This window comes from Synchytrium microbalum (genome assembly GCF_006535985.1).
Source record: "Synchytrium microbalum strain JEL517 chromosome Unknown SmJEL517_scf0029, whole genome shotgun sequence".
Classification (NCBI taxonomy): Eukaryota; Fungi; Chytridiomycota; class Chytridiomycetes; order Synchytriales; family Synchytriaceae; genus Synchytrium; species Synchytrium microbalum.
Genome location: NW_022158378.1, coordinates 204,245 through 227,874, shown reverse-complemented (window position 1 = coordinate 227,874; position 23,630 = coordinate 204,245). Strand labels below are relative to the sequence as shown.

Sequence of the window (23,630 nt, the reverse complement as noted above, 5' to 3'; positions counted from 1 at the left end):
GAAGACAAGGTGGTTTCCATATCACCAGCATCAGCTAGAGCTGAATAAAAGCTTTCATCAGAGTCTTCTGTACTTGCTGTAGTCGTTCTACTCCTTCCTCTTCTTGAAGGTTGAGAAACTGCTGAGGTGTGTTGTTGTTTGCGTTTTGAGCGTCGGGTACGACCATCATAAACTGTTTCTTCCGACTCAAAGTCCTGTCCTTGTTGCTGCTGTTCCATCATCCAATCCTGGAAATCTACCGGCATTGAGCTGATATGCACATTTCTATCGTATCTACTATTGCTTGATGGTGAAATTGGAGAAATTTGCTCGTCTTCTCCTTCACCTCCTCCTCCTGACGAATTACTTTGTGATGGAGACGTCCTAGCTGTACTTGTGTCGAATCCATAAGCGCGTAAATCAAGGTTCAGATTCTTGGCATGAGTTCTGAAATGCTGTTTGTATTGAAAGTGTTGGTTTTAACCTGCCAGTTGTGTTGACAAAAATTAGGATCTCACCGCCATCATATTATCCTGTCTAGCGAATTTTGCCGTGCATCCTTTGATGAAGCAGACATGCGGTTTCTCGCCAGAGTGAGCTCTCGAATGTCTTCTCAAGTGACCACTACATCAATTGCGAGTGAGACAAAGTAACCACAAACCGCTAAATGTTCCCACAATTAATCACCTGGTAGTATACCCTTTCAAGCATCCAGGATACTCGCATATGTATCTTCTAAACAATTTTAGCACGTGTGTCGGAGATCAGTCATTTTGCCGACACGGCGTACCAAAACTGTACAGCAGAATCATGCAGACTACCTTTTGAGTTCGGGATCAGGAAATTGCTCTTGCTTTTGGATGTGTTCAAATGTTGGCAGTGTATCATTGTCAGCAATCGGCTGATGCCGGTGCTGCTGGTGTTGATGCTCTTGTTGCTGATGCAGGCGCAAGGAATCAGATTGTAATTGTAGCAAGCTGCTATAGGAATTTGAGAGATAGAGAGGTCCAGAAGTGGTTGGTATCGTCAGACCAACGGAAAGGCCAGTGTCACTGTTTAAGCCTGGATTTGTTTCCATTTCGTCAGCGACTTCATCATCATCTGTGAAATTGTAGGGGTTTAAATTGAGATTTGGTATCGTCATTTTTAAGGCTGCCAGCACTCCTCAATAATTATTATGAATGCTAGATGCTCTCGTGTTTTGAAAATCGTTTTTGGGAAATTGCAACAACATTCTTGGCTAAGCCTGCGTCCACGGAAGAGACAAAGAAACCGAAACCGGGCGCACCGAGACAGGACCCAAAAATAATGATCATATCGCACTTGCCTCAGAGCCTACGACTATTCTGGTCTTCAACGTGACAATCTTGAGCTCGCGTTCGGAAATTCTTTGGTGCGGAAATTGCGGAACTGAACACAAAAGCAAATTATTTTGGCAACCTAAACAACAAGTCACATAGTCCTCCTTCAATTCAATGCAAATAAGAGTTCCATGTTACAATTACAAAGGTTGAAGTTTTACTTATTTATACCCTATGTTTTCACGCCTCACATTCGTTTATAGTCCCCATCTCCGTGCTAAAGAAGCTAAAGAATTCCTAACTAGTTGTCTCCTACAATGAAGCGCTGTGTTAGAATCCATCTCTTGTTTGACACCAAAGCAGCAAACAGAAAAACAACCAGTCGTGACACACACTTACAACTTCCATTCCCATATCTTCATCATCTTCATCAGGCATAGGACGCCTCTTTGCACCTTGCATGAGTGTTTGTTCTGGGGTATAGTTCAGAGAAGCAATGTTTTCACGCGCATTGTATATAGGTTCATATTCCTTCAATTGCAACTTGAATTGCTCAATAGGATTCATACAAAACCTCTGTTGATGTTCGGGTTGTAGAGTGTTAGGAATGCACTGCTTGACATAGTTCACGCATCACAGTCTTTTGTCCAACTGATTGTGATTCTAGTCACGTAATCCATACGTCGTCACATTGTGATTATCCTCATTAAAGCAATCACCTGTACTACCTGATCAACACCAAGGCAACCACACTTGCCTTGTTTTGGACAAATGAGAATGCGGTGTGATAGTCCCAATGCTGCGATTCCATGACAAAGGCCACGACAAAGGCGGGAGATCTTGATATTCCACCATTGCAATGCACAAAGACTCGACCACCTTGATTTAAGGCATTTCCAATAAACTTTTTGGCATCCGGAAAGTACGGTATGAGGTTTTGCATGGGTGAGTCTGATACTTCACTATTTGGTGAAGGAGAGATTGCAATTATTTACTGGGTCAATAGGTAATCAAGATGAGAGTGACAAGAATAGGAAAAGGGTCAACCAGGCAAAGAAGAAATCAGTAAAGATCAAACCGCAAGGACAACAAGAGAGTGACGTTCCAACACATTAACCACCAACCCAATACTCTGTACATAACATGCGTACATTTCGTAGTAGATGAAATCCGTTGGGAAGAATGGCCTCACAATATGTTTCTCACCAGAGTCCCGTATACAGACCACATGTGTTATACCATGTTCTTTGAGTGCCTGTACATTTTTCGCAGATTGTATGGGACCCAGCCATAATCCAGGCAAGATTTCTTGCATTTCTCGTCTCATTTCATACTTCCTATTACCATAGATTGCGTTAGAATGGAATGTTGATGAATCTGGCGGATGTCTGCAATGTTTTGATGATGAGTTTTGTCGAATACAACTAGGGAGGCTGGAGGACAGTTCGTTTACCAGTCTTGGGCGTCCATCAATGGTGGCCTTGGAACAGCAAACATGCTTGTCTTTGACGAATTGGTATATCGATTGTTGAAGTTTTGTCGGTCATTCATCCAAAGGCTGGCAGTCTCTCTTGGCGAGATGACGAGAGCAAGCGGGAATATATATGGATATGAGGTCCGTTGCGTCTATACTGCTAGCGTCAATCAGTTTCAAACTGCGACTTTTTGTGTATGTGTAGCGATGCAGTTTCGTTTGAGAATCGCAACGATGGAAGATCAGACCACGAGTCAAGTCGCCTTTTCTTATATAGTATTTGAGTTTAACTTCATCCTTGTAATACAACAAATTCATCATTTTAAATATAAGTGCAACAAAACAAGCTCAACAAAACAATCGTCCTTGTGGTGAGGCCTCCGTAAAAAGTAAACACTCATTATTCGATGACTTTTGCTTAGTTAATTTTCATCTCTTGATCAGGCTCGACAAAGTCGACATGTTCATTGGCATCCAATACAGCTAATCATTCAAAGAGATCAGAACACATTTGAGTTTACAGCGAATTGACCCAACCAACGATATCAGAAACAAGCTCGGTGAAAGACTCACAAATGAAAGCCTCAGCAAACGTAGCAGAGAAACCTAAGAGAGTAGTACCATCATATTTGTGTCCAATCTTTCCGCCTAATAAATTGGGAGCAAAATGTATATCAGATGATACAATCCAACCACATAGATAACAAGTTCGGAGCAAGATTCAAACAGCTTCATGATATATCTCATAGGAATATTGCATTCACTCACCAGCTGCAACGACCTTGGCCGCTGCTTCATCTATCTGAGCTTGAGGAGTTCCTGCTTTGAAACTGACAATGTATGAAGGCATGTTTGCTTTTACTGTTGCTTTCTGCTTGTACTGATATCGATATTGGTGCTTGAGAGCTACTTTGTATGTGAGGCTACGAGTTAACGTTTGTGTTGTTGAGTGACGAAGCCGGAACGAAAGAAACATCATGAGATCACAACCAACACAACCGGATTTATGAGGAATCAGACCGTATTTTAATATTTTAGCATTTCGATAAGTATGAGATCAAGGCACGCGTTCAATCACGCGCTATCATTCAGCAACGCGGTAAGCAAACGTCGAGTAAACTGGTGGCAGCGTGCGATCCGATGGTGTCCTTCCTTCCCATGATGGTATAGACGCTAACGTGACTGGTTCATCATAGAACTGTGTACTCCTTCCGTGCGGTTTAGGAGCTAGTGTTGTTGACGACGTAGACGCTGATTTCACTAGTCGTTTCCCCGTGTACTGTTCTTCAAGATCCGAAGATCCCAATTCGTTCCTCTTGACGTGGTTCGGACATTATGTATCATGTTGTCCTGTAAGGTAGATTGGTGTTGGTTGCCGTGAAAGCTATTCTCAACAGGTCAAGTGTCGTGCCTTGCGAGCAAACCATCACCCACATGCTTCAACTGGGCATTGGAAGGGACGTAGCCCTAAATTTAGCTTCTTGTGCCGTATCAGATGTGCACTAGAAACACAGTAAAGTCAATCATTAGCACGATGCATCACTAGAACCAGTCTTTCTACGGTAACGCTTAGATCGTAGTAGAGAGCTTTCCGCATCCATTAAAATCACATGCGACCTTCTTGCTAGCCGGTAATTTCTGATCCCTTTTGCTCTTGTACTCTTTTGTTGGGTTGGCTAGCACAACGAGCTTGTAAAATGGATCAATGGTGGCAGAGGCCGGTATGGAGGCATGACATCGTTGGGTTGTCCATGAGGAAACCACATTGGAAGTTTGAAGTCACTAGTTATGTGATCTTTTTCTGAAAGTATAGAAGAGCTACCGTTGTTGCTTACTTTTTACTTGCTGTTTCCTGAATGGAGCTAATACTCCATAGGCGATACTACTGATACTGAATGGATGAGGTTGCTGATGTTCATAGTATACTGGAGGTTGAATAGGTTGTGGATGTTGATATTGTTTCTGTTGGTGGTGGTGCTCGTTATGGTGTTGGTATTGCGATAGACTGGCCTCTGCAGGTAGACTTGCGTGTGCAAATGGATGGACTACAAACCCGCGCCGATTGTGATGATAGTCTTGGCTGTTATAGTGGTGTGGTGATCGAATGAGCTGTCCATTACAATTAATAATGTGTATAATGTTGGTTCCTCGTTGCTTCGTTGCGACTGTTTGGTTTCGATCCAAAGCGTGAGGATATCCTTGATAAGCGGGTATTGCTGCCTTGTTGACAGGATTTGAAGGGTTGTTTTCGATTTATGTGCGATTGGCTTTATAAATCGGAAAATTGGTAGTCAACGCTCATCAGAGTAGAAGAGTTGGCCAGCGAGAAGGAGGCATTTGAAGTCTCCTGTTGTAATATGTACCATCTTTCGCGTTTCATTGTGAGCCAACTACCCGGTTGATCTATCAGGTGTGTATGCAATGAGTGACTTTTCCATGTTGTAATTGTTTGAGATTCAGGATGTCCAGTGTGCTCATAACAGTGTGACAGTCACGTTTACGTCTTTGTTTGACTTTGAAAGTGTGTCCATCCTCCATATTGGTCGGATGTTTCGCACATATGTGAAACACACGTCATTTACGATACTCCAACAGTGCCCAACTAGTATTATTCACAACAAAATGACCACACAATTGCTGTAAAATTCCCCTTGAGACCATATGTTGTGTCTCAGATCATCCAACGAATCTTAAGACAGTATTTTTGCGCTCAGCGCTCACCCAGCAATAGGAAAGTCTTCAAAATCAAAAAATGCTCCACAATAAATCAGCGGCCCACATGTTGCCCGTGACGAAGGAGGAAGAAAACCTTGCTGCAAAGAATGAAATATTGATGGTACAGTTTTCCTTGCCAGCCAAAAGATGATGATCTTGGTGATCTGAGACAGTAAGGGTGCCAACCTTATTTTCAGCCATCTGATGACGTGACTTTCTCTACCAACTAGCTGTTGGGATGGATTCGTTAGCTTTGGAGCAATGACTTGCCTGTGATTACTTTTGTTTTGTGGAGCTAAGAAGATATACTCCGACATCTTGATCATCTTGACAAATCTATCATTGACCTATGATCTATCCAAAAGCCCTACACTTCGAAGCCATATCGCGTTTACATACACCATGATTCTATGGCAAATGTGCAAAAAGTTTACTATTCTCATAAAGGCAAGGAACATGTTGCTACATCGCCTAATCTAACTATTCTGATGTGATTCTGCAACGGCAAGCAATTGCAAAATCCCTTCACCACCACCACTTTGCTTCCCACCATCTGCTTTGTTATGTTTTCCATCATTGTCGACTTTCCCAACCGGTACACCAGCACCACCACCATTACCACTACTATTACCATCATCAGCACCGTGATTCACAGACGAAGGCCCTTGGCCAGCAGCACCATCAACACCGTTTGCACCGTGAATGATGGTGCCTGTTATATGTCCAGCACTCACATTTATAGTATGGACGCCTGTATCTATACCATGATCACCACCATTTATAGCATTGACGACAGTATAACCATTCATATTCATATTCATAGCTGTTGGAATCGTTTGATGTACTACACCAGCAGTAGTCATGACTGGCCGCATTACAGGCTCATTCCTCCACATCTGTGGTGCGTATGCGTATGTTTGAGGTTGCGGATAAGCGACGTGGGTCACATATCCGTTTGTAGTGCCGTTGCTGCCATTCTCGACCACAATGTGCTTACTACCACCGTTACTACCATTATGACTCAGGACATACTGATATGGATATGCTGTTGGCTGTTGGGGAGAATGGGCAATAGTTGCATGATGCGGTACACTATATATCATTTGTGGAGGGAAGGCTAGAGTTTGGAAGGCGACCTGCTCCTGTTCATCGTCTTGCCCATCCTTGTTATGCTGTTGACGAGGTTGCTTTTGAGTCATGACGGGGGCGGAGTATATTTGAAAGGGCTGTGCTTGTTGATATCCGTTCGTGGGTTGTATTGGAGCCTGATAAAATAGTGTGGGTTGATATGTTGTGTATGTCTGTTGAAGTGGTTGTTGCTGTTGTTGCTGCTGCTGCTGTTGTTGTTGCTGTTGTGGTTGTCTATTATCTGCGGTAATGAGTGTGAGTTGTTGTTGGGGAGGTTGTGAGCCAACTGGGATGAGAGTAGCATATGGCATTTCAGTTTTGAAGTGCGTTCGATAGTGTTGCATCTAGAATAGTTGAATGTAGATGCTTTAAAATCATCAATTCACTAAGATCGAATCAAATATTACACCACATACCATATTATCGTGTCGTGTAAAACGTTTATCGCAGGTTGGAAGGATGCACATATGAGGCTTTTCCCCTAGGAATAGAGTATGGTTTAAAATGAGTTTTCATAAAATATACGTTGATGAAGCAAACGAAGGCATACCTGTGTGAATTCTAATATCGAGTCAAAAGTTCGTAAACGACGACAGTGAGATCGTTAGCAAATGCAGGTTCTGGAAGAGAACGGGAAACATTGCATTACCTCATATGCCTTGCCAAATGACCACTACGTATGTGAGATGTGGGTTAGAAGAAAGTCAAGGCGCTTCCGTTGAGCCTGATTCCCCTTGGCACATTTGGGTCTTCTTCTGCAAAAACTCTTAAAGGAGAAGATAGAAAGGAGATTGCATACCTTGTACTGAATGACTTGTTGCATGAGACATGCCCGCAGTTATATCTCCTCTTTTCTCCCTTGTCATCCTGGGACTTTTTGCGTTTGGTTTTTGGGGATTGTTCGTAATTTGTGTCTGAGAGCTCTTCAAACTCGTCGTGGTCTCGCTTAGTATTGATTCCAGGGATGTAGTCTTGATCCTGATCCGTCATCATGGCTTCTTGCTTCTATAGTATGTAGGTTTGAAACTTAGAGTCGTTTTCCTTGGAGATATTGATGGAAGAAAATCAACCTTTGGATGCAGTCGGTATCGATTCAGACAGCAGACACTAGCTTTATGAGCGATGGAGCGCAAGTAAGCCTTGTATCGGGATTCCGGGCTTCTTCCTGATCGTACAACTTAATAAGCCCTGTGTGTTGTGGATGGGTCCCAGGGAGTCGATGGGGTGGAGACACGGTCTTTTCTGATGACAAAGACAAACAACCACACGATGGAGCTTTAAAAGTCAAAACAAGATGTAAACGAACCAATTGGACGGTAAATATGTTGGAGATCTTTGAATCTGAACCAATTTGTCAACTCGCTACATACACTCCTCACAGCTCAACCACATTCGGAATAGGCTGGCGAGGGAATATGCAAGTGGAGACATCATTGAAATACATCGTTGATACTGCTGCTGGCCAACTGTTCTACTCCGATGAACTCAGCGCAGTCTTGACAACCAATTCTCCGATTCATCAAGTGAATCGCACATGTAGAGTTTAAATATCAAACAACCCCTCAAATCCTGTCAACAAGGAAGCAATACCCGCTTATCCAAGATATCCCCACTTTGGATCGAAACAAAACTTCCACAGAAACAACAAGCGACCACAGGGACGACATTGACGATTTTAGTACGATGGACAATTCATTCGATCACCACCACCACTACAACAACCAAGACCATCATCACAATCGACATGAGTTTGTAGAGCATCCATATGCACACGCAAGTCTACCTGCAGAGGCCAGTCTATCGCAATACCAATACCATAACGAGCACCACCACCAGCAACGACATTATCAACATCCACAACCTATTCAACCTCCGTTATACTACGAACATCAACAACCTCATCCGTTCAGCAACAGTAGTATCGCCCATGGAGTGTCAGCTCCATTCACTAAACAGCAGACAATCAACAACACGTCTATACCTTCCGCAAAAGATCACATAAGTCGTGAATACGAACTTCCATTGTGGTTTCCTCATGGACAATCCAACGATGTCATGTATCGAGCACTTCCACCGTTGAATCATGTTACGAGCTCGTTGCCACTAGTCAACCCTCCAAAAGAGAGCAAGAACAAGAAGGATCAGAACGTACCGGCCAACAAGAGGGTTGCTTGTGATATTGATGGATGTGGAAAGTACTTTACCACGACGTAAGTACTTAGTGTGGACAACGTGGGTCTTACGCTGTATGGTCTTGATGATTGACTTTACTGGGGTTTTAGTGCACATCTGATACGGCACAAAAAGCTACACTCTGGTTTGCGCCCCTTCCAATGCCCGGTTGAAGAATGTGGGAGGTGGTTTGCTCGAAAGGTATACAAACTCAGAGTACAATATCTACTGTAACCAACACTGTTTACCGTACAGGACAATATGGTGCATCACGTCCGGAATCATGTCAAGAGGAACGAACTGAGATCTACGGATCTTCAAGAGCAGTACAAGGGGAAACGGCTAGTGAAATCTGCCTCTACTTCGTCAACCACATCAAATGCCACCCTAGTTCCCAAACCGTACGGAATGGGAACTCAGTTCTACGATGAGCCAGTAACTCTAGCTTCTATACCATCATGGGAAGGAAGGATATCATCGGAACGAATGCTGCCACCAGTATACTCAACATTTGCTTAAGGTGTCTATGAATACATGCCCGTGATTGAACGTGTGCCTGCTATTCTATATATCTAATTATCAAATAAAGTTTGATTTGTCTCATCCCTATGTCCGTGAGCTGATTGCTTGAGTCGTCGGCAGACATGCTTTCTTCGTATTGCCATGTTCGTTCAGCTGAGAAAAGCCTAATTTTGGCAGATCAACAATAAAAACAACGTGATCTCGACGTGACGCCCTCGTTTTGTTCAAAAGATTTATTATGTCCTGTTCAGGCACAGAACTAAACTACAAACCAGCTTAGTACACTTCGATCAACTGTAAACGTGCCAAAAGAGGACGATATGGATGTGGATGAGATCCAAGTGGACTCTGATGATTCTCCAATGGCCAAAGACAATGATTCCGCCATGTCTGAAACTTCTGATGTAGAGGTTGAAGACAGCGACGACGATGCTGAGATGAGAGACAGTACCGATGGTGATATAAATATAGATTCAAAGCGTAAAGGAAAGGCAAGTCCATCATTATCCTTTTTTTGGTCTTGTATTTGGCAAATGTCTTCAAAAATCATTTCGAGCATGCTGCGACATTTTCCTTTCCATATATTTTTCTTTGGAAGCAGGATCTCAAACCTCAGCAAAATAATTAATGATTATATTCTTTAATGTTAGTCACCAGCCAAAGTTCGCAAAGCTGAGGGCGTCAAGCAACGAAAGGCCGCTAAAGCAAACCAGAAATCAACCTTTGACAAACAACGCAAAGAGCTCAATTCTACTCGCGAAGCCGATACTTTGAGACGGTACAAGTATCTGATTGGTCAGACTGAAGTATTTGGTATGTTATCGTTGATTGTGTCCTACTGCTGCATTTGGATTCGCGCTGTACTTGGCCGAGAAGCTTTCTACATGCTCTGTCGAAGAGTTGAGAGAAGCAATGTGCATCATGAGGGACTGCAAATGCAGAATCAGGCCTACAATGCCGTGTCGCGTCTGTATCGCAAAAACCAAAAGAAGTCCTTCTCCCCGCACGAATGGATCCCAATCATTTTTGATGGTATTCTCGGTATCATTTCACTGCCTTACATTGTCTCCCGGGTATTTTGTAGCACACTTTTTGAATCTCAAGACAAAGGGCATTGGTCTTGAGCCTTCTGAAGCGAAAGCCAAAGCATCATCAAAGGCATCATCCAAGTCTACCGACGCGTACGTTCACTTAGTAATGTTTTCGGCTTTCGTCGTTGTTAACGATTCAAAAAGAATTGGTTGATAATTTATCTCATATCAACACTTCTCATTTCTTCAGATCTCACCGCCATCGAAAGACTGAAAAGGAAGAGGATGAAGAGTTGTTGCAGGGTGATGATGAGGACGTCATGCAAGTTGTGTCTGTGTTTGAAGAGTCGCCGGCATGTAAGTGTCCGGTTCTACTTCACCAATTTACTGATGTCGACAAACAAGAACCGTCTAACCTCTATTTATTGTAGTCATCCAAGGTGGCATCATGCGAGATTATCAACTGCAAGGTCTCAATTGGCTCATCTCGCTATACGAGAATGGTATCAACGGTATCCTCGCTGATGAGATGGTATGTCCTTGTGTACTTGGTTTGCTGTTCCTGAAGGAGCTGCAGCAAAACCCCTGCAAAAAATGTCGAAACGACACAAGCAAATCTGTTGCTTTTATAGGGTCTCGGGAAAACGTTACAAACCATCTCTCTTTTGGGCTACCTAAAGACTATTCACGGTGTAGAAGGTCCGCATTTAGTCGTAGTTCCCAAAACAACTCTTCATAACTGGATGAGCGAATTCAAGAAATGGTGCCCAGAGATTGATGCATTCATGTTTCATGGAGACAAGGAGGGTCGAGTAAGTAGTTGGAAAGGATTAGACTACCAGTGTGAAGTAATAGTAATATCGACTGCTCACTTTTTTCTGCCTTTTCGTCTTAGGCTGCTCTTGTCCAAGATACTCTTCTTCCTGGGAAGTTTGGTGTTTGCGTAACATCGTATGAAATGTGCTTACGTGAAAAGACCCACTTGAAGAAATTCTCATGGCAGTACATTATTATCGATGAAGCTCATCGTATCAAGAATGAGAACTCTCTGTTATCCCAAATAGTACGAGAGTTTCCCTCTCGAAATCGCCTCTTGATTACCGGTACCCCTCTACAGGTATGAGGGTTTCAGAAAACGCACCTTGACTTCGGTTCTCCACCAACTAAAATGCGTGTTTTGAAAGAACAATCTACATGAGCTGTGGGCTCTCCTCAACTTTTTGCTTCCTGATGTGTTCGAAAAGTCGGCAGACTTTGATGCTTGGTTTGCCAAGCAAGGTGCTGACCAAGACAAGGTCGTAGCACAGCTTCATAAAGTACTCCGTCCCTTCTTGCTTCGTCGAATCAAGGCTGATGTCGAGAAGAGCCTACTTCCAAAGAAACGTATCAACTTGTATGTTGGTATGAGTTCTATGCAACGACGTTGGTATCAAAAGATCCTGGAGAAGGATATTGATGCCGTTAATGGTATTTTAATGATACATGCAGCCTCTGGTGGTTCAGATTTCTCACATGCGACAATCCGGAATAGGTGCAACTGGACGTGGTAGCAAGACACGATTACAGAACATTGTGATGCAACTTCGCAAATGTTGTAATCACCCATACCTGTTCGATGGTGCTGAACCTGGACCACCATACACGACAGATCAGCACATAGTTGATAATTCCGGTAAAATGGCCATTCTAGACAAACTGTTGGCTCGTATGAAATCAAAGGGATCTCGAGTCTTGATTTTCAGTCAAATGAGTCGTGTTCTTGACATCCGTAAGTTAGTCCATCTACAGCTATTGATTTCGGTCTTCGCTCACATGTTTTTAAATCCAAGTTGAGGATTATTGCTTCTGGCGTGGTTATCGTAAGTGTTACCATTTTGGAAGCTAATTCAAGTATCTCTCCAAGTCTTATATTTCTCTTTTTCACGTTCCAGAATACTGTCGAATCGATGGTCAGACTGCACATGAAGACCGTATACGCATGATTGACGATTACAATGCTGAAGGAAGCGAAAAGTTCATCTTTCTCTTGACAACTCGTGCTGGAGGTAAATGCTCAATAACGGGGGCTTTCTGTGACATCGCCACCGCACCGCCGCTTACTTGATTTTTTCCTCAAAACAGGTCTAGGTATTAATTTGGCCACAGCAGATACTGTCGTCATGTATGACAATGATTGGAATCCACAAGTTGACTTGCAAGCTGAAGATCGAGCACACCGTATTGGTCAAAAGAAACAAGTGGTGGTCTTTAGATTCATCACCGAAAACACTATTGATGAAAAAGTCATTGAAAAAGCTACCCAAAAGCTTCGACTTGATCAGCTAGTTATACAGCAAGGTCGTGCTACAGTCAAACCTGGCATGACTAATGAAGATTTGTTGTCTATGATTCAGCACGGTGCCGAATCTATATTCAAGTCTGCTGATAGTACTATTGGCAATGACGATATTGAAGAGATTCTGAAGCGTGGTGAAGAGAAGACTGCTGAATTGGAGGGTAAATATAAGGATATGGGATTGGATGATTTACAAAAGTTCACCATGGAGGCCAAGACTATGGAATGGGAGGGAGAAGATTACGGAAAGGTTGGTCTTCCCATTCATTTCCTTTTTGGAGCGTACTCTCACTGCCTTTTTTTGCCCTAGCGTAATGCTGTCATCAACAAGACCTGGATTGCACCATCCAAGCGTCAAGCAAGGGCCAAAGAGTATGATGTAGATGGTTATTTCCGTCGTACTCTAGAGACTGGGGGCAAGAGACATATGCCAAATCGACCCAAGACTGCTACATCCAAAGTGTATGTGTTAGCTTTCGCTGGATTCCCCATTCATGTCCTCGCGGCTAATATTTCTTTTTGCTACTATTAGTGAAGACTATAAATTCTTCCCACGAGAAATGGAAGACCTGCAAGAAAAAGAGACTCTGTTTGCCCAGGTAATTCGTATGCTTTTGGTCCTTTTTAATCGTGTGCCCAATTTCTAAGCAACATGCTTGTTTTTAGAAAACTCAAGGCTTCAAAGTCCTCAGACGCACACCAGACGAAGGTGAAGTAATAACGGAAGAAGAATTGGAAAAAGAACGGGAAGAAGAGCAAGCCAAGGTTGATGAAGCTGAAGATTTAACTGATGAAGAAAAGGTTCAATTGGCTGAGCTCAAGAGTCAGGTAGTCATTTTTTTAAAGTGTCTTCTGCCCTTACAAATTCGCGTTACAAACTTATTACATTTGTGCATAATTAGGCTTTCAATGATTGGAATCGAAGAGACTTCCAGTTGTTTACCAAAGCTAATGAGAAGTATGGTCGCAAGAACTTGGAAGCCATTGCCAGAGATATCGAAGGCAAGACACTTGAACAAGTTACTGCGTATGCCAAGACATTCTGGGAGAGATGTGAAGAACTCATAGGTACTGAAACATGTTTACTTTTTTGTACACTTTGAAAATGGAATGAACTGACTCGAACCATCTTCTAGAATGGGAACGTATCAAAGGCAATATTGAGAAGGGCGAAGGGAAGATCCAAAAGACTATTGAGGTTCAACAAGCCTTGCGGGACAAGGTTGCAAGTTACCGCGAACCTTTACTTCAAATGAAACTTCAATATGGTACTAGCAAGGGCAAGAACTTTAATGAGGAGGAAGATCGTTTCCTGGTATGTAACGTATTTATGACCGGTGTTTTGTCTCCTCACTAATCCACTTTCACGTGTACAGGTCGTCATGTTGGAACGATTTGGATACGGGACGGATGATGCATACGAAAAGATCAAACAAGAACTGAAGAAATCTCCCATGTTCCGATTTGATTGGTTTGTCAAATCACGTACTGTTGCAGTAAGCTTTGTCACAATTCCACACAATTAAAAGCTTCGTGGTGCAATAAAATATATTTAACACGTATAATTTGTTCTCTGTAGGAAGTCCAACGTCGTTGTGGTAGTTTGATTACCATGATTCAAAAGGAATTAGACGAACCCAACAAGGCTGGTGGTGATGCTAGTGCTCCTGCTGGTCCTACTGCTACAGCTGGTGAAGAAGAGGTCAAGGAAGAAAAGAAGGATACAAAGGGGAAGCGAAAAGCTAAAGAGCCTGCAGCCCCACTTCCAGATGTGGCTACTACTGCAACCAAGAAGCGCAAAAAGGCTTAGAGGATGAAAATTCGTGTATTATATATACTAGAGATGGTGCTTGTTGGGTTTGTTTTTGCTGTACATTTTATAAAGATGGTTTGGGTGCATGAATTGCTGTTTCAGGTGGTGTTCTCACGAATCGTGCTTTAGTCCATTTTGGAACCTGTGGTGAAGGATATTGGTTAAACGACGGATTTTCATGAGTTCGCGCGAAAGGGTATTGTGATCGGGCATTGACAAGGCCTTGCATGTTTCGCTTACCCAATGAGCAGGCTTGACAGACCCTCTATACCGTTTCGAAAAGACCCAATATTTCTGACTTGACGTCATTTCATTCTCTCTAGGTTCCCTTTGTGCCATTTCCTGGTGAGATACGTCAGTTAAAGAGGTGCTATATGGCTAAGGCACAAACTCAGAATTTACCAAAGCACGTATTTGAACGCCCGAAGTAGCTATAGCATCAACGACATCGTCCACTTGTCTCAATCGTAGTCGATGACGGTACTTTTGTCGCTCTGTTAATCGAAACCGTCTCTTCCTAAAACGATGCAAGTTACGAAAAAAAATCGTGAGTTTTGATGTTGGCTGAAACAAGCGAATATGTGATGAGAGAGGGCTTTCGAGCGATGCATCGGCGTAGTAGGAGGCTTGAAAAAGGAGGCGCAGTTGACGTACCATACTATCCCGCCCAAGGTAACGAGGGTTGACTTGAATGCACCAAACATGGTTTTAAGCTTTCGAGCTCAGCAGAGATTCTGAAGAAGAGGGTGGAAGGGATGTATATGAAATGAAGTCGCAAGATGCCACGTATATATGGGCAAAACTTGGTTAGGAAAGCTTTAAGCCAAACGACCAAGCGTCTAGTAGTTGGACAGAAGATACTACAAGGTATGCAGCAGTGATTTAAGTATTGTACACATGTATGGTCGTTCTTTGTTCTTCAGCGGTGTCTTCTGTATCTCAACGTCCATGAATTCCATGACTCGACACCGACGTCAAGGGTGTTTCCTTTGGTCAACGCGTCTTGTTCGTTGAGCTGCGAAAAGCGCGGAAAGCACTTACTTTCATAGATTCACAATAGATCTGACGTGATCTCGACGTGATCTCCCGGGTTTATCTCTCAAATCATGCTCACCAAAGTCGCTGCTCAAAGCTCCATCAAACAGAGCAAACCTAGCTAGGCACAACAATGGACGCATACACAGAGGGACTCATGTCATCAGACGATGACGATATATTCAACTCGGTCTATGAAGAGGCAATTAGCAAGCTACTAATCGCTGATCAAGAACAATCTATTGCTGCTGTAAAGTTGCTGAAGGAGAATTCTACTATTGAGGATGTACTGTTGCAGCAGGCTGGTCCTGCTCCGTCATCCCAGGGTTCATGTAGTGACGCTCCGATTGATATCGAGGATTTGCCTATTGCAAAGTAGGTACTGGAGCGCAGAAATCTTGTTTGATCTGGCACATTTTGTGAGGTGGTTTCATTTGTGTGGTTTTATTATCGCTTACAACTATCTATATCATTCTGTTCTAGATTCAAAACTCCGTGGCCCTCCAGAATCTCAGTCACGGATATTGCATACCTCACATGGTGCGAATCCCAGACCATCCTAGAAAAAGTGACCCGCAAACCTCGTCGCCAAACAAAAGCCATGAGTATCGGACAAGAGATCCACAAGACTCTTGAATTGGAACTCGGGCCGCCTATTGAAGTCGCCGTTACGACTAAAGAAGATGTTTGGGGACTGCGATTTTTGAATGCAGTGTTTTCTATAGATTCGCTTGTTAATGGTGGTGGACTGGCGAGGGAGATTCCTGTGCTTGGACGGGTTGGTGACTTTTTGGTGTTTGGAATTATTGGTGAGAGTGTTGTACATATCTTGTTACTGTATCTGCCCAGTTTTTTTTTCGGCAATCTGTTCTGAACAAGTGATTTAGATGAGGTTATCAAACGAGAATCTGAAGATGGTAGTTGTACGTGGCATCTTCGGGATACCAAGACTCGAATGAGACGAAGTTTGCCAGGTAAGTGTTTTGTTGCCAAAAAAAGGACATGCGACTTTGGACGGAATTGCACGACAAATCAGCGTCATCTCACTCCTTGTCATGACACCCCTTAGGTGAGGTATCATCTCGTATGGGCAAACTCCAAGTCGCAACATACCGCAAAATGTTTCTCGAAATGCCATCCCTCGACCAATCCTTTGTCTTCACCAAACTTGGACTCGACCAAACGAAACCATTATCACAACCACTTGTCGACCAATTTAAGCTTCTCGGCCTAGACACCTCATCGAATGCCACCTCATCATCGTCTGGTAGCAATGGCAGCAACTGCAGCAGTAGTCCCGTCAGAGCAACCTCATCATTCAAAACCGCTCGTACAATCCATAATCAAGTCACACTAAACAAGCTCTTCCCGATCGTGCAATCGTATTTCGAACTCATACCGACTATATCAGAGACGCTCGAGTTGTCATATGTGCATCAGAAGAGTAAGGAGGTTATTGATGTTGTGAGGTTTGTGTATGATGGAGGCGTTTTGGATGGGGTGTTGGAACAGGCTAGGTCCTTGTTCAATGGGGAGCGGGTCGCTGATGGGGTTAGTGTTGAGGAGGCGTACAAGTGTCAGAGTTGTGATTATGTAAGCTATGTTGGTGTGATGCTGATTCTCGGCCATTGGGTTACTGTTTTTTTGGCTCTGGACTGACTTGCTCCTCGTAGGCTCACGTTTGTAGGTTTCGGGCAACTAAAGCCAAGGAACTAGCTGCAATGTAGTTTGAGACGTGTATATTGGACCTTTTTTTGTATATATGGACTATTTTGTAGGAAGCAAAGATCATAAATTTGTCTCTCATAAATCACAAGTTCCAACACGAGGGGAAAAAACCAAAGACAACAAGGACTCAAACCCACTGCTTTCGGCCGTTTTCGCGTTTGACAATAAGCATAATGACAGGTTCCAAAGAATCTCCAAATTTCGTGATTAAGAGTGTGAAAAAAGTTGTATAATAATATGAGTTTAGTGTTTTCATCTCCCAAAAATGTTTACACAATGCAGCTGCCTTCCTCAACACACTATCAATTAGTCGGCGACCTAATTTACGGACTTGGTGCTGGGAATGCAGCCGCTGGCACCGCCGGCCGGGGAGGAGTGATAACAAGTGTGCAATTGCACAGCAAGTGATGGTCTCATATGCGGATTACTTGAATTCCGAGTTCCATTTGGTGGTCCAGCCTGATATGTGCTTGTCACTACCCACCATTACTCCTGCTATTTATAGGTTGATTCGTCATCATATACGTGTGATTAACTGCATTCCACCAATATCAGAATTACTATTATATGGTAGATGCGATAGCGGCTACGAGTACGTCGAGTCACCAGATGATGAAGCAGTGGATGTAGTAGCTGTAGTAACTAGTATAATATTAGTATTCACTGGTCCCGCAACATGTGGGGCTCTCTCAACCTCCTGATGCAGCATATGGCCGTCTAAGCGGCTTCTGTTGAGACCTGGAGTCCATATTCCAGTGTCAAATGAGACTGCTGGTGTCGAGTGCTGGCGCTGTGGAGCATATGTTGTTGATGGCGCTGGTGGGGATGAGCTTTTGCGCAGAGAGGGCTGTTGAGGGTGGGTTGTCAAGGGTGTGCTGGTGGTGAAGGAATCTGTGGAGGGAGGAGCGTGGAGGGATTTTGAAGCCTGCTGGTGAGCTGAATTGGGAAAGAGAACCCCGTAGTTTTAGGCATTCAGCACGATCGGCAAGGGTTTTTTGGCTTACCTCAACGGGACCGCTGCATCAAAATCATCCTCCTCTTATGTCTGTTAATGACGTCTGTGTGGGATATGTGGTCTGCTTCCACAGAGACGTTACTAGTTTTAGCATGACCAGCAATCGAAATCTCGTTTACCGCCGTATCCTGACTTTCAATAACACCAGCATCCTCAACCCCACTATCACCCAACGAGCGATCCGACTGCTGATGTTACAACTCTTTTTCCTTCTTTCTCTGTAGCTTGTTTGAGAAATTCAAGAGCAGTGTGACACCGCTGACGATTACAAACCATCCAACTACAAGCGTGACACATGATACGACACCTTCTGGGGTGAAGCCGTTGTGTAAGATGGATGAGGATACGAGGGTCATGGTTGTGAAGGATAAGTTATATACGGGTGTTACGACGGAGGTGGTGAAGTGGTGGAGGGCTGTGTTTAGATAGTTGATTTGGATGATTACGAGGACTATTACGAAAGAGGCCTGAGTCTTTGAATTGGTTGCCAGTGTTCCAGTGTGTGACGCTGTATACTACGGCATGTCCAAAGACTCAGGAAACGTAAAGTGTGAGCATACCATTATACTGTGTTTTCGTCAACCAAAAAGACTTTCACAAATCAAGCTGGATTACTGAAAGCTTCCATACCTTGAACAGCCAGCACCACACACGACCCACCGATTGAACAAACCGCTTTATACACAATGGGTTGTGTCTCTCCCCATCTCGGTGTCGCATAGAATATTAGCACTAAATATAATTCCATAATTCAGCCACGATCTGTGTTGGAGTGTTGACTGGGGCATGCAACACTACTAGTGTGGCACGGAGCAAGCATTGCACGGCCCCGAATTCACCACTTAAAGATAAATAGTCCCTAAGAAAAAAGTTGGACAGGAATGCACTGACTACAACCGATACTGCGTCAGCCGTGTTACTCCTACTACTGGTGCGAATGGGTCTGCGTTGACAGTAAGACAATTGAGTTTTAGTATGGGACAATGTATAGGAGAGTGTCAAGGGATAGATGGCGTACATGCTACCAAGTTGAACACCTCTCCGAACATCTAAGGGAAGAATTTCACATCAGCCAAAACTCCAGATTTAATGTTCCTGAATGTTTGTCTCACTTGGTTCAAATCCATGATCGTCATCATTCTTGTCCCGGGCGTTGCTGTAGCGATCATCAAAGTTATTCAAAGGCTCGCTTTCGTCTTGGTGACCTGACGGTGTCTGATAGGGCTAGACCGCAATCTTCCAACCAAAGCTCCAGCAAGCATCTCTCACTGGGTTGCAATTCACAATCTTGTCTTTCTTTGACTCGGATATTGTCGTCAATAGCGTTAAAGTTCTCAAGCTTTGCCTTCTCGACCTGCCGCAAAGCTGACGGCGCATAAGTGAGGTGCATTGCAGATTACAAGAGCAGCAGCGTTTTTTTCAGTAAAAGGCTTACGTTCAATTTTCGGCAAGTCATCTACTGTTTTTCAGTAGTACTTTTCAAAGATCTTGTTGATGGCTTGAATGTGTCTTGAAGTTGGCTTTTGTTCTCGAATGGCTTTCTCCTTTAGCTGCAATTTCACGTTGAATTCTACTACAGTATGAGATTGCTTTTGATATGTCATCATTGCTTTCGGGCCACCAGCTAGACTGTTCATCGACATCTGCTCGTGAAAAGAAACGATTTCGAAATTAGCTCTCAAGTACAACAAATCAACAAGGAGGAGACTGATGAAGCATATTCTTACGTTGATAACGGTGTATTTACTGCTGGAGAGAATCGTCTCTTCCTTTCCTGGCTGCCATCTTGGTGATTCTTTGATGAAATCTGAACGTCAAGCTCAATCAAAGGTTAGTTATCAAGAGTTCTGAATTTGAATACGCGTCAAACACGTCCAATCTACTCGTATAGATGCAGCTGATGCTTACTAGATCACTTTGCGAACATTTGAGAATCATGCACTTTTGAAGCAACTTGAGAACCAACAAGGTTTGAAGCTCGTGTGTAATTATTAATATTTAATTTAGTTTAACTTGTTAATTTATATGATTAGAAGACTAAATTAATTTAATGGTCTATATTTTTGGGAGTTTGACTTTTATTGACTAAAGAGGGCCAGACGATGATTATGATGGTGTTGCGGTCCACGATGTTGTGGATGTTGTTGATAGTGATGGTGGTAGTTCTGGTGCTGGTGGTGCTGGTTCTGCTGGTGTTGAGGAGGAGGCTGAGGAAGAAGATGGATTAGGTGGCGGTACCACTGAGCTTCCAGGCGGAGCGGGGACTACAGGAGGTGGTTGGCCATTTCCAGCTGGTGTAGTTTGAGCAGTCGCTTGTTGTACCACCTGTGGGTACGGGACCTTGTCATCACTGAAGTGTTTGACACCTGCGTCATCCACCCAGTGATACTTGATCCCAAAGAAGTCAGCGGTTGCGCATGTAGCAGCAAAAGCACAGGTGTTATCAAACATTTCCTTGGCAAAGACCTTGGAAATGTTTGCTCCACCGTGTACTCTGCCACTGACTCCATACAAACGAAGGCCCTCTTCCATCAGCTGGTTGTGGTTCAAGCCATTTGCATTGCATACTCTGAGAGTATGGTCTGCAAACCTCTGGAATACGGTTGGGTGGGGGCTTGGTATGGCCAAGCCACTCCGAAACAACTGGTCAAGCTCTGCGGTCACATTGACTCTCGTCCCAAAGGGGTGAGCTCGTTGGTTGAGGTTAAAACGCTCATACGCAACGACACAAGCTGCATATTCACAAAGACCTCGAGCGTCTACCACAGCTTCGAATCTTTCAGCTCGTCCCTTCCAAGATCGGACTTCCTGGGTCAGAGCAGCCTTTTGCCTTTCCCATTCACGGGCATCAGAAACACGGGAGTCTCCCATAGCAATGATACTAGCTCGGACTCTATCCTCCCGGTCCCTTTCTGCTTGCACTCGGATCCGTTCATAACCACGGTCCTCATCCCGTTCTCGTTGGAGCCTTTGGTTGCAATCTCTCTCCACTGCCAGTTGAAGCTTGAGCTTCTCAATCTCTAACATGAGGGTTTGGACTTCATCAAGGTGAGGGCGTTTCAATCCTTGGACTATAAAAATGGAATTTCTAATCAGAGGCTGCTTTCAAAAGTCTTGTGTCAACCAAAACAGCAGACACATCACCAAACATTAGAATCAAACAACAACACCATTCAGACGAAACAACTTACGAGCAACCTCATCGTGCAATTCATCAGCGCTTTTATCAGCCGAGTGTTTTGGAAGACTTGTTGAGACAGTTGGTGGTGGAGCAGCTCTGGCAGTATTGTCTAGCTCATCAAGTCGAGCTCTATAGTTTACCCTATCAGGCTTAAAGAGTTTGTGTCAGTCCAAAGGACTCAGTAATCGACAGCAGGAAGTACAAGGCTTCCACATGGGTAAAGAGGAGAGGTGTTCCAAAACAGGGAACAAAGACTGACGCTACCGACTCGAGACGTAGTCTAGTGCAGTTCGGAATACACCGAAAGGCACCACCTGGTGCTGTTGCCAACACCAAGCTGTCATATGTTAAGCGCAGAATGGACCAGTAGCCCAAGCCTATAACTTCCATCCCCCAAGGCGGTACCTCGAGAAAGGGATTGCTTTGTCCGCATGGTACTAGAAGCCGGCTGACTAGCCCATTTACTGGTTTGGTCCTTTCTACCTCCTCAAACTGTATATCTTACCTCGATAGAGCTCTGAAGAGCTTTGACCTTGTCTGTAGAAGCTTGATCTGGAAGGCCGAGCTTGAGAGCGTCTCCGAGACACTTGCGGTATGATCTGATAATCTTTTCGGAGGTCGAGTGAAGTGGGAGCTGGGTGTTGAACAAATTTATATATCGGAGTAGCGTCCATTCATTTGCAGATGTGGTGAAGAATCCAGTGTTGATTTGCTTGAGAGTCTCTATCAACAATGTCGAGGTGTTAGACTACAGAATCATGCAAATGTTTTTGAAAAGTAGGGGGAAAACCACAAATTCAATAATTTCATACCGAGTTCAAGTGGTTGGAAGCTCATTTTGGAACTCAGACCACTGTTTTATCTAGCTTGGACCGGCTACGGGCTACAATTTCTTTTTATCTACTAGTCGGATTGATAAAATGAATTTTGGAAATTGAGAGAATCGCCGAAATTGGATTTGGGTTGAAGGAAAGTGACCGTTAAAGCGGCCAGGGAAGGCACAAACCACTCCGTTCCGAATGTTTTCATCTACATTCAAATACGAGTAAAATTCCTGTAGTTATCCAAACATCAACAAAGAAAACCGATCTGTGATTGGGGATTCTCCACTGCTTTCTCGTCTGCAGGCAACAAACTGCATGGGATGTAGCCCCTTTGTTGTGTTGGTGATGTGGAAGAAAGTGATTTCAGTAGTTTGACGCAATAGAATATCGATTTTGACTCCAGCAGACGGTTGTGTTTCAGTTTTGGTCTTTCAAATTATTCGTATTTGCAAGTAGAGGGCCAAAAATCAGTCCAATTCCTGGCAGGCGATATCGATGAAACCAACCCATACATTGAAGCAATGCGGGAAGCGTTACAACGTTGGCTGAAGTTAGGGATTCGATTTCCTTCGAAATTTGAGTCCATCTGCCGTATGAGATTGAGCGTGTAAGGGTGTGTAAAAGCATCACGTTTCGCGGGCCAAGCAGAAGCCTGAGTTGGCCGAATTCGGGCGTGAGAATCGGAATCTTCTGACAAACGTTCTTCCACGCACATTCAGCAATTCTAGTATCATGAGAATTGATGTTGCGTATCAGTCCTCGACCAGGACCAACCGCGACGTAGGAGATGCATGGGGTCGATTTTATAGGTCGGTGGTTGAGTTTTCTATTATGAACGGTTAGTAAAGGCGCTGTCAAATCAACAACAATCACAACACAAAAATGGAATTGAGTTTTTGAATTTTGACACTCAGAACAATGACCATACGATAAGGGCGATAGGTGATTAACAACCGTTTCACGTTTAGAATCACATACCACCTCGGAACTTTGACGGCTTTTCTAGCTGTATCGCCACGACATTTGGAGTGCGGGTTATAACCCACATTCCAAATACTTGATAGACGTGAAAGACCAGAGTCAAAAACGAGCTGCCTTTGTAAATTACGCGTATTCTATTACGTGTGATGATCTGTGATGATATCGAAGTCTATTGAAAGCTCCTGGATCCAAACTATGTAGTTGTCGAGATGATGGATCAGTAGCTCGGAAATCAGAGAGCTTCATGACACTTGATATTGACGGATCTCGATACTTTGAAAGAAATCAATGAATGATGAGCGTATGGGCTTGCATGACGACACTTTCTAAACCCTCAACATTCCTGCATCCGTCGCCACACCAGAAACACATTGGTCTTTTGCTTTACCAACAAGC

At 43.7% G+C, this 23,630-nt stretch overlaps 5 protein-coding genes across 5 annotated transcripts; 2 read left to right on the top strand and 3 right to left on the bottom strand.

The window, feature by feature from the left end:
- Positions 1–1,577: 1,577 nt before the first annotated feature.
- SmJEL517_g04396 (uncharacterized protein) lies at positions 1,578–2,777 on the bottom strand (the record flags this gene model as incomplete). The annotated part of the gene is made up of 5 exons (XM_031170324.1): positions 1,578–1,592; positions 1,680–1,856; positions 2,020–2,242; positions 2,432–2,617; positions 2,734–2,777. The coding sequence occupies 5 exons, from the start codon at positions 2,775–2,777 to the stop codon at positions 1,578–1,580; spliced, it is 645 nt and encodes a 214-aa protein (XP_031023731.1).
- A 6,834-nt stretch (positions 2,778–9,611) lies between these two features.
- Positions 9,612–14,467, top strand: SmJEL517_g04395 (uncharacterized protein; the record flags this gene model as incomplete). The annotated part of the gene is made up of 19 exons (XM_031170323.1): positions 9,612–9,771; positions 9,949–10,104; positions 10,376–10,472; positions 10,573–10,679; positions 10,754–10,854; positions 10,955–11,134; positions 11,218–11,439; positions 11,507–11,789; positions 11,854–12,090; positions 12,152–12,181; positions 12,254–12,367; positions 12,444–12,907; positions 12,968–13,119; positions 13,190–13,256; positions 13,324–13,485; positions 13,560–13,725; positions 13,794–13,972; positions 14,034–14,153; positions 14,237–14,467. The coding sequence occupies 19 exons, from the start codon at positions 9,612–9,614 to the stop codon at positions 14,465–14,467; spliced, it is 3,228 nt and encodes a 1,075-aa protein (XP_031023732.1).
- A 67-nt stretch (positions 14,468–14,534) lies between these two features.
- On the bottom strand, positions 14,535–15,174 carry SmJEL517_g04394 (uncharacterized protein; the record flags this gene model as incomplete). The annotated part of the gene is made up of 4 exons (XM_031170322.1): positions 14,535–14,612; positions 14,711–14,812; positions 14,873–14,987; positions 15,125–15,174. The coding sequence occupies 4 exons, from the start codon at positions 15,172–15,174 to the stop codon at positions 14,535–14,537; spliced, it is 345 nt and encodes a 114-aa protein (XP_031023733.1).
- Positions 15,175–15,638: 464 nt separating this feature from the next.
- Positions 15,639–17,164, top strand: SmJEL517_g04393 (uncharacterized protein; the record flags this gene model as incomplete). The annotated part of the gene is made up of 4 exons (XM_031170321.1): positions 15,639–15,880; positions 15,989–16,314; positions 16,393–16,479; positions 16,575–17,164. 4 exons carry the CDS (start codon positions 15,639–15,641, stop codon positions 17,162–17,164), a joined length of 1,245 nt encoding a protein of 414 aa, XP_031023726.1.
- A 655-nt stretch (positions 17,165–17,819) lies between these two features.
- SmJEL517_g04392 (uncharacterized protein) lies at positions 17,820–19,375 on the bottom strand (the record flags this gene model as incomplete). The annotated part of the gene is made up of 6 exons (XM_031170320.1): positions 17,820–18,169; positions 18,244–18,436; positions 18,518–18,763; positions 19,169–19,191; positions 19,267–19,297; positions 19,361–19,375. The coding sequence occupies 6 exons, from the start codon at positions 19,373–19,375 to the stop codon at positions 17,820–17,822; spliced, it is 858 nt and encodes a 285-aa protein (XP_031023727.1).
- Positions 19,376–23,630: the final 4,255 nt, after the last annotated feature.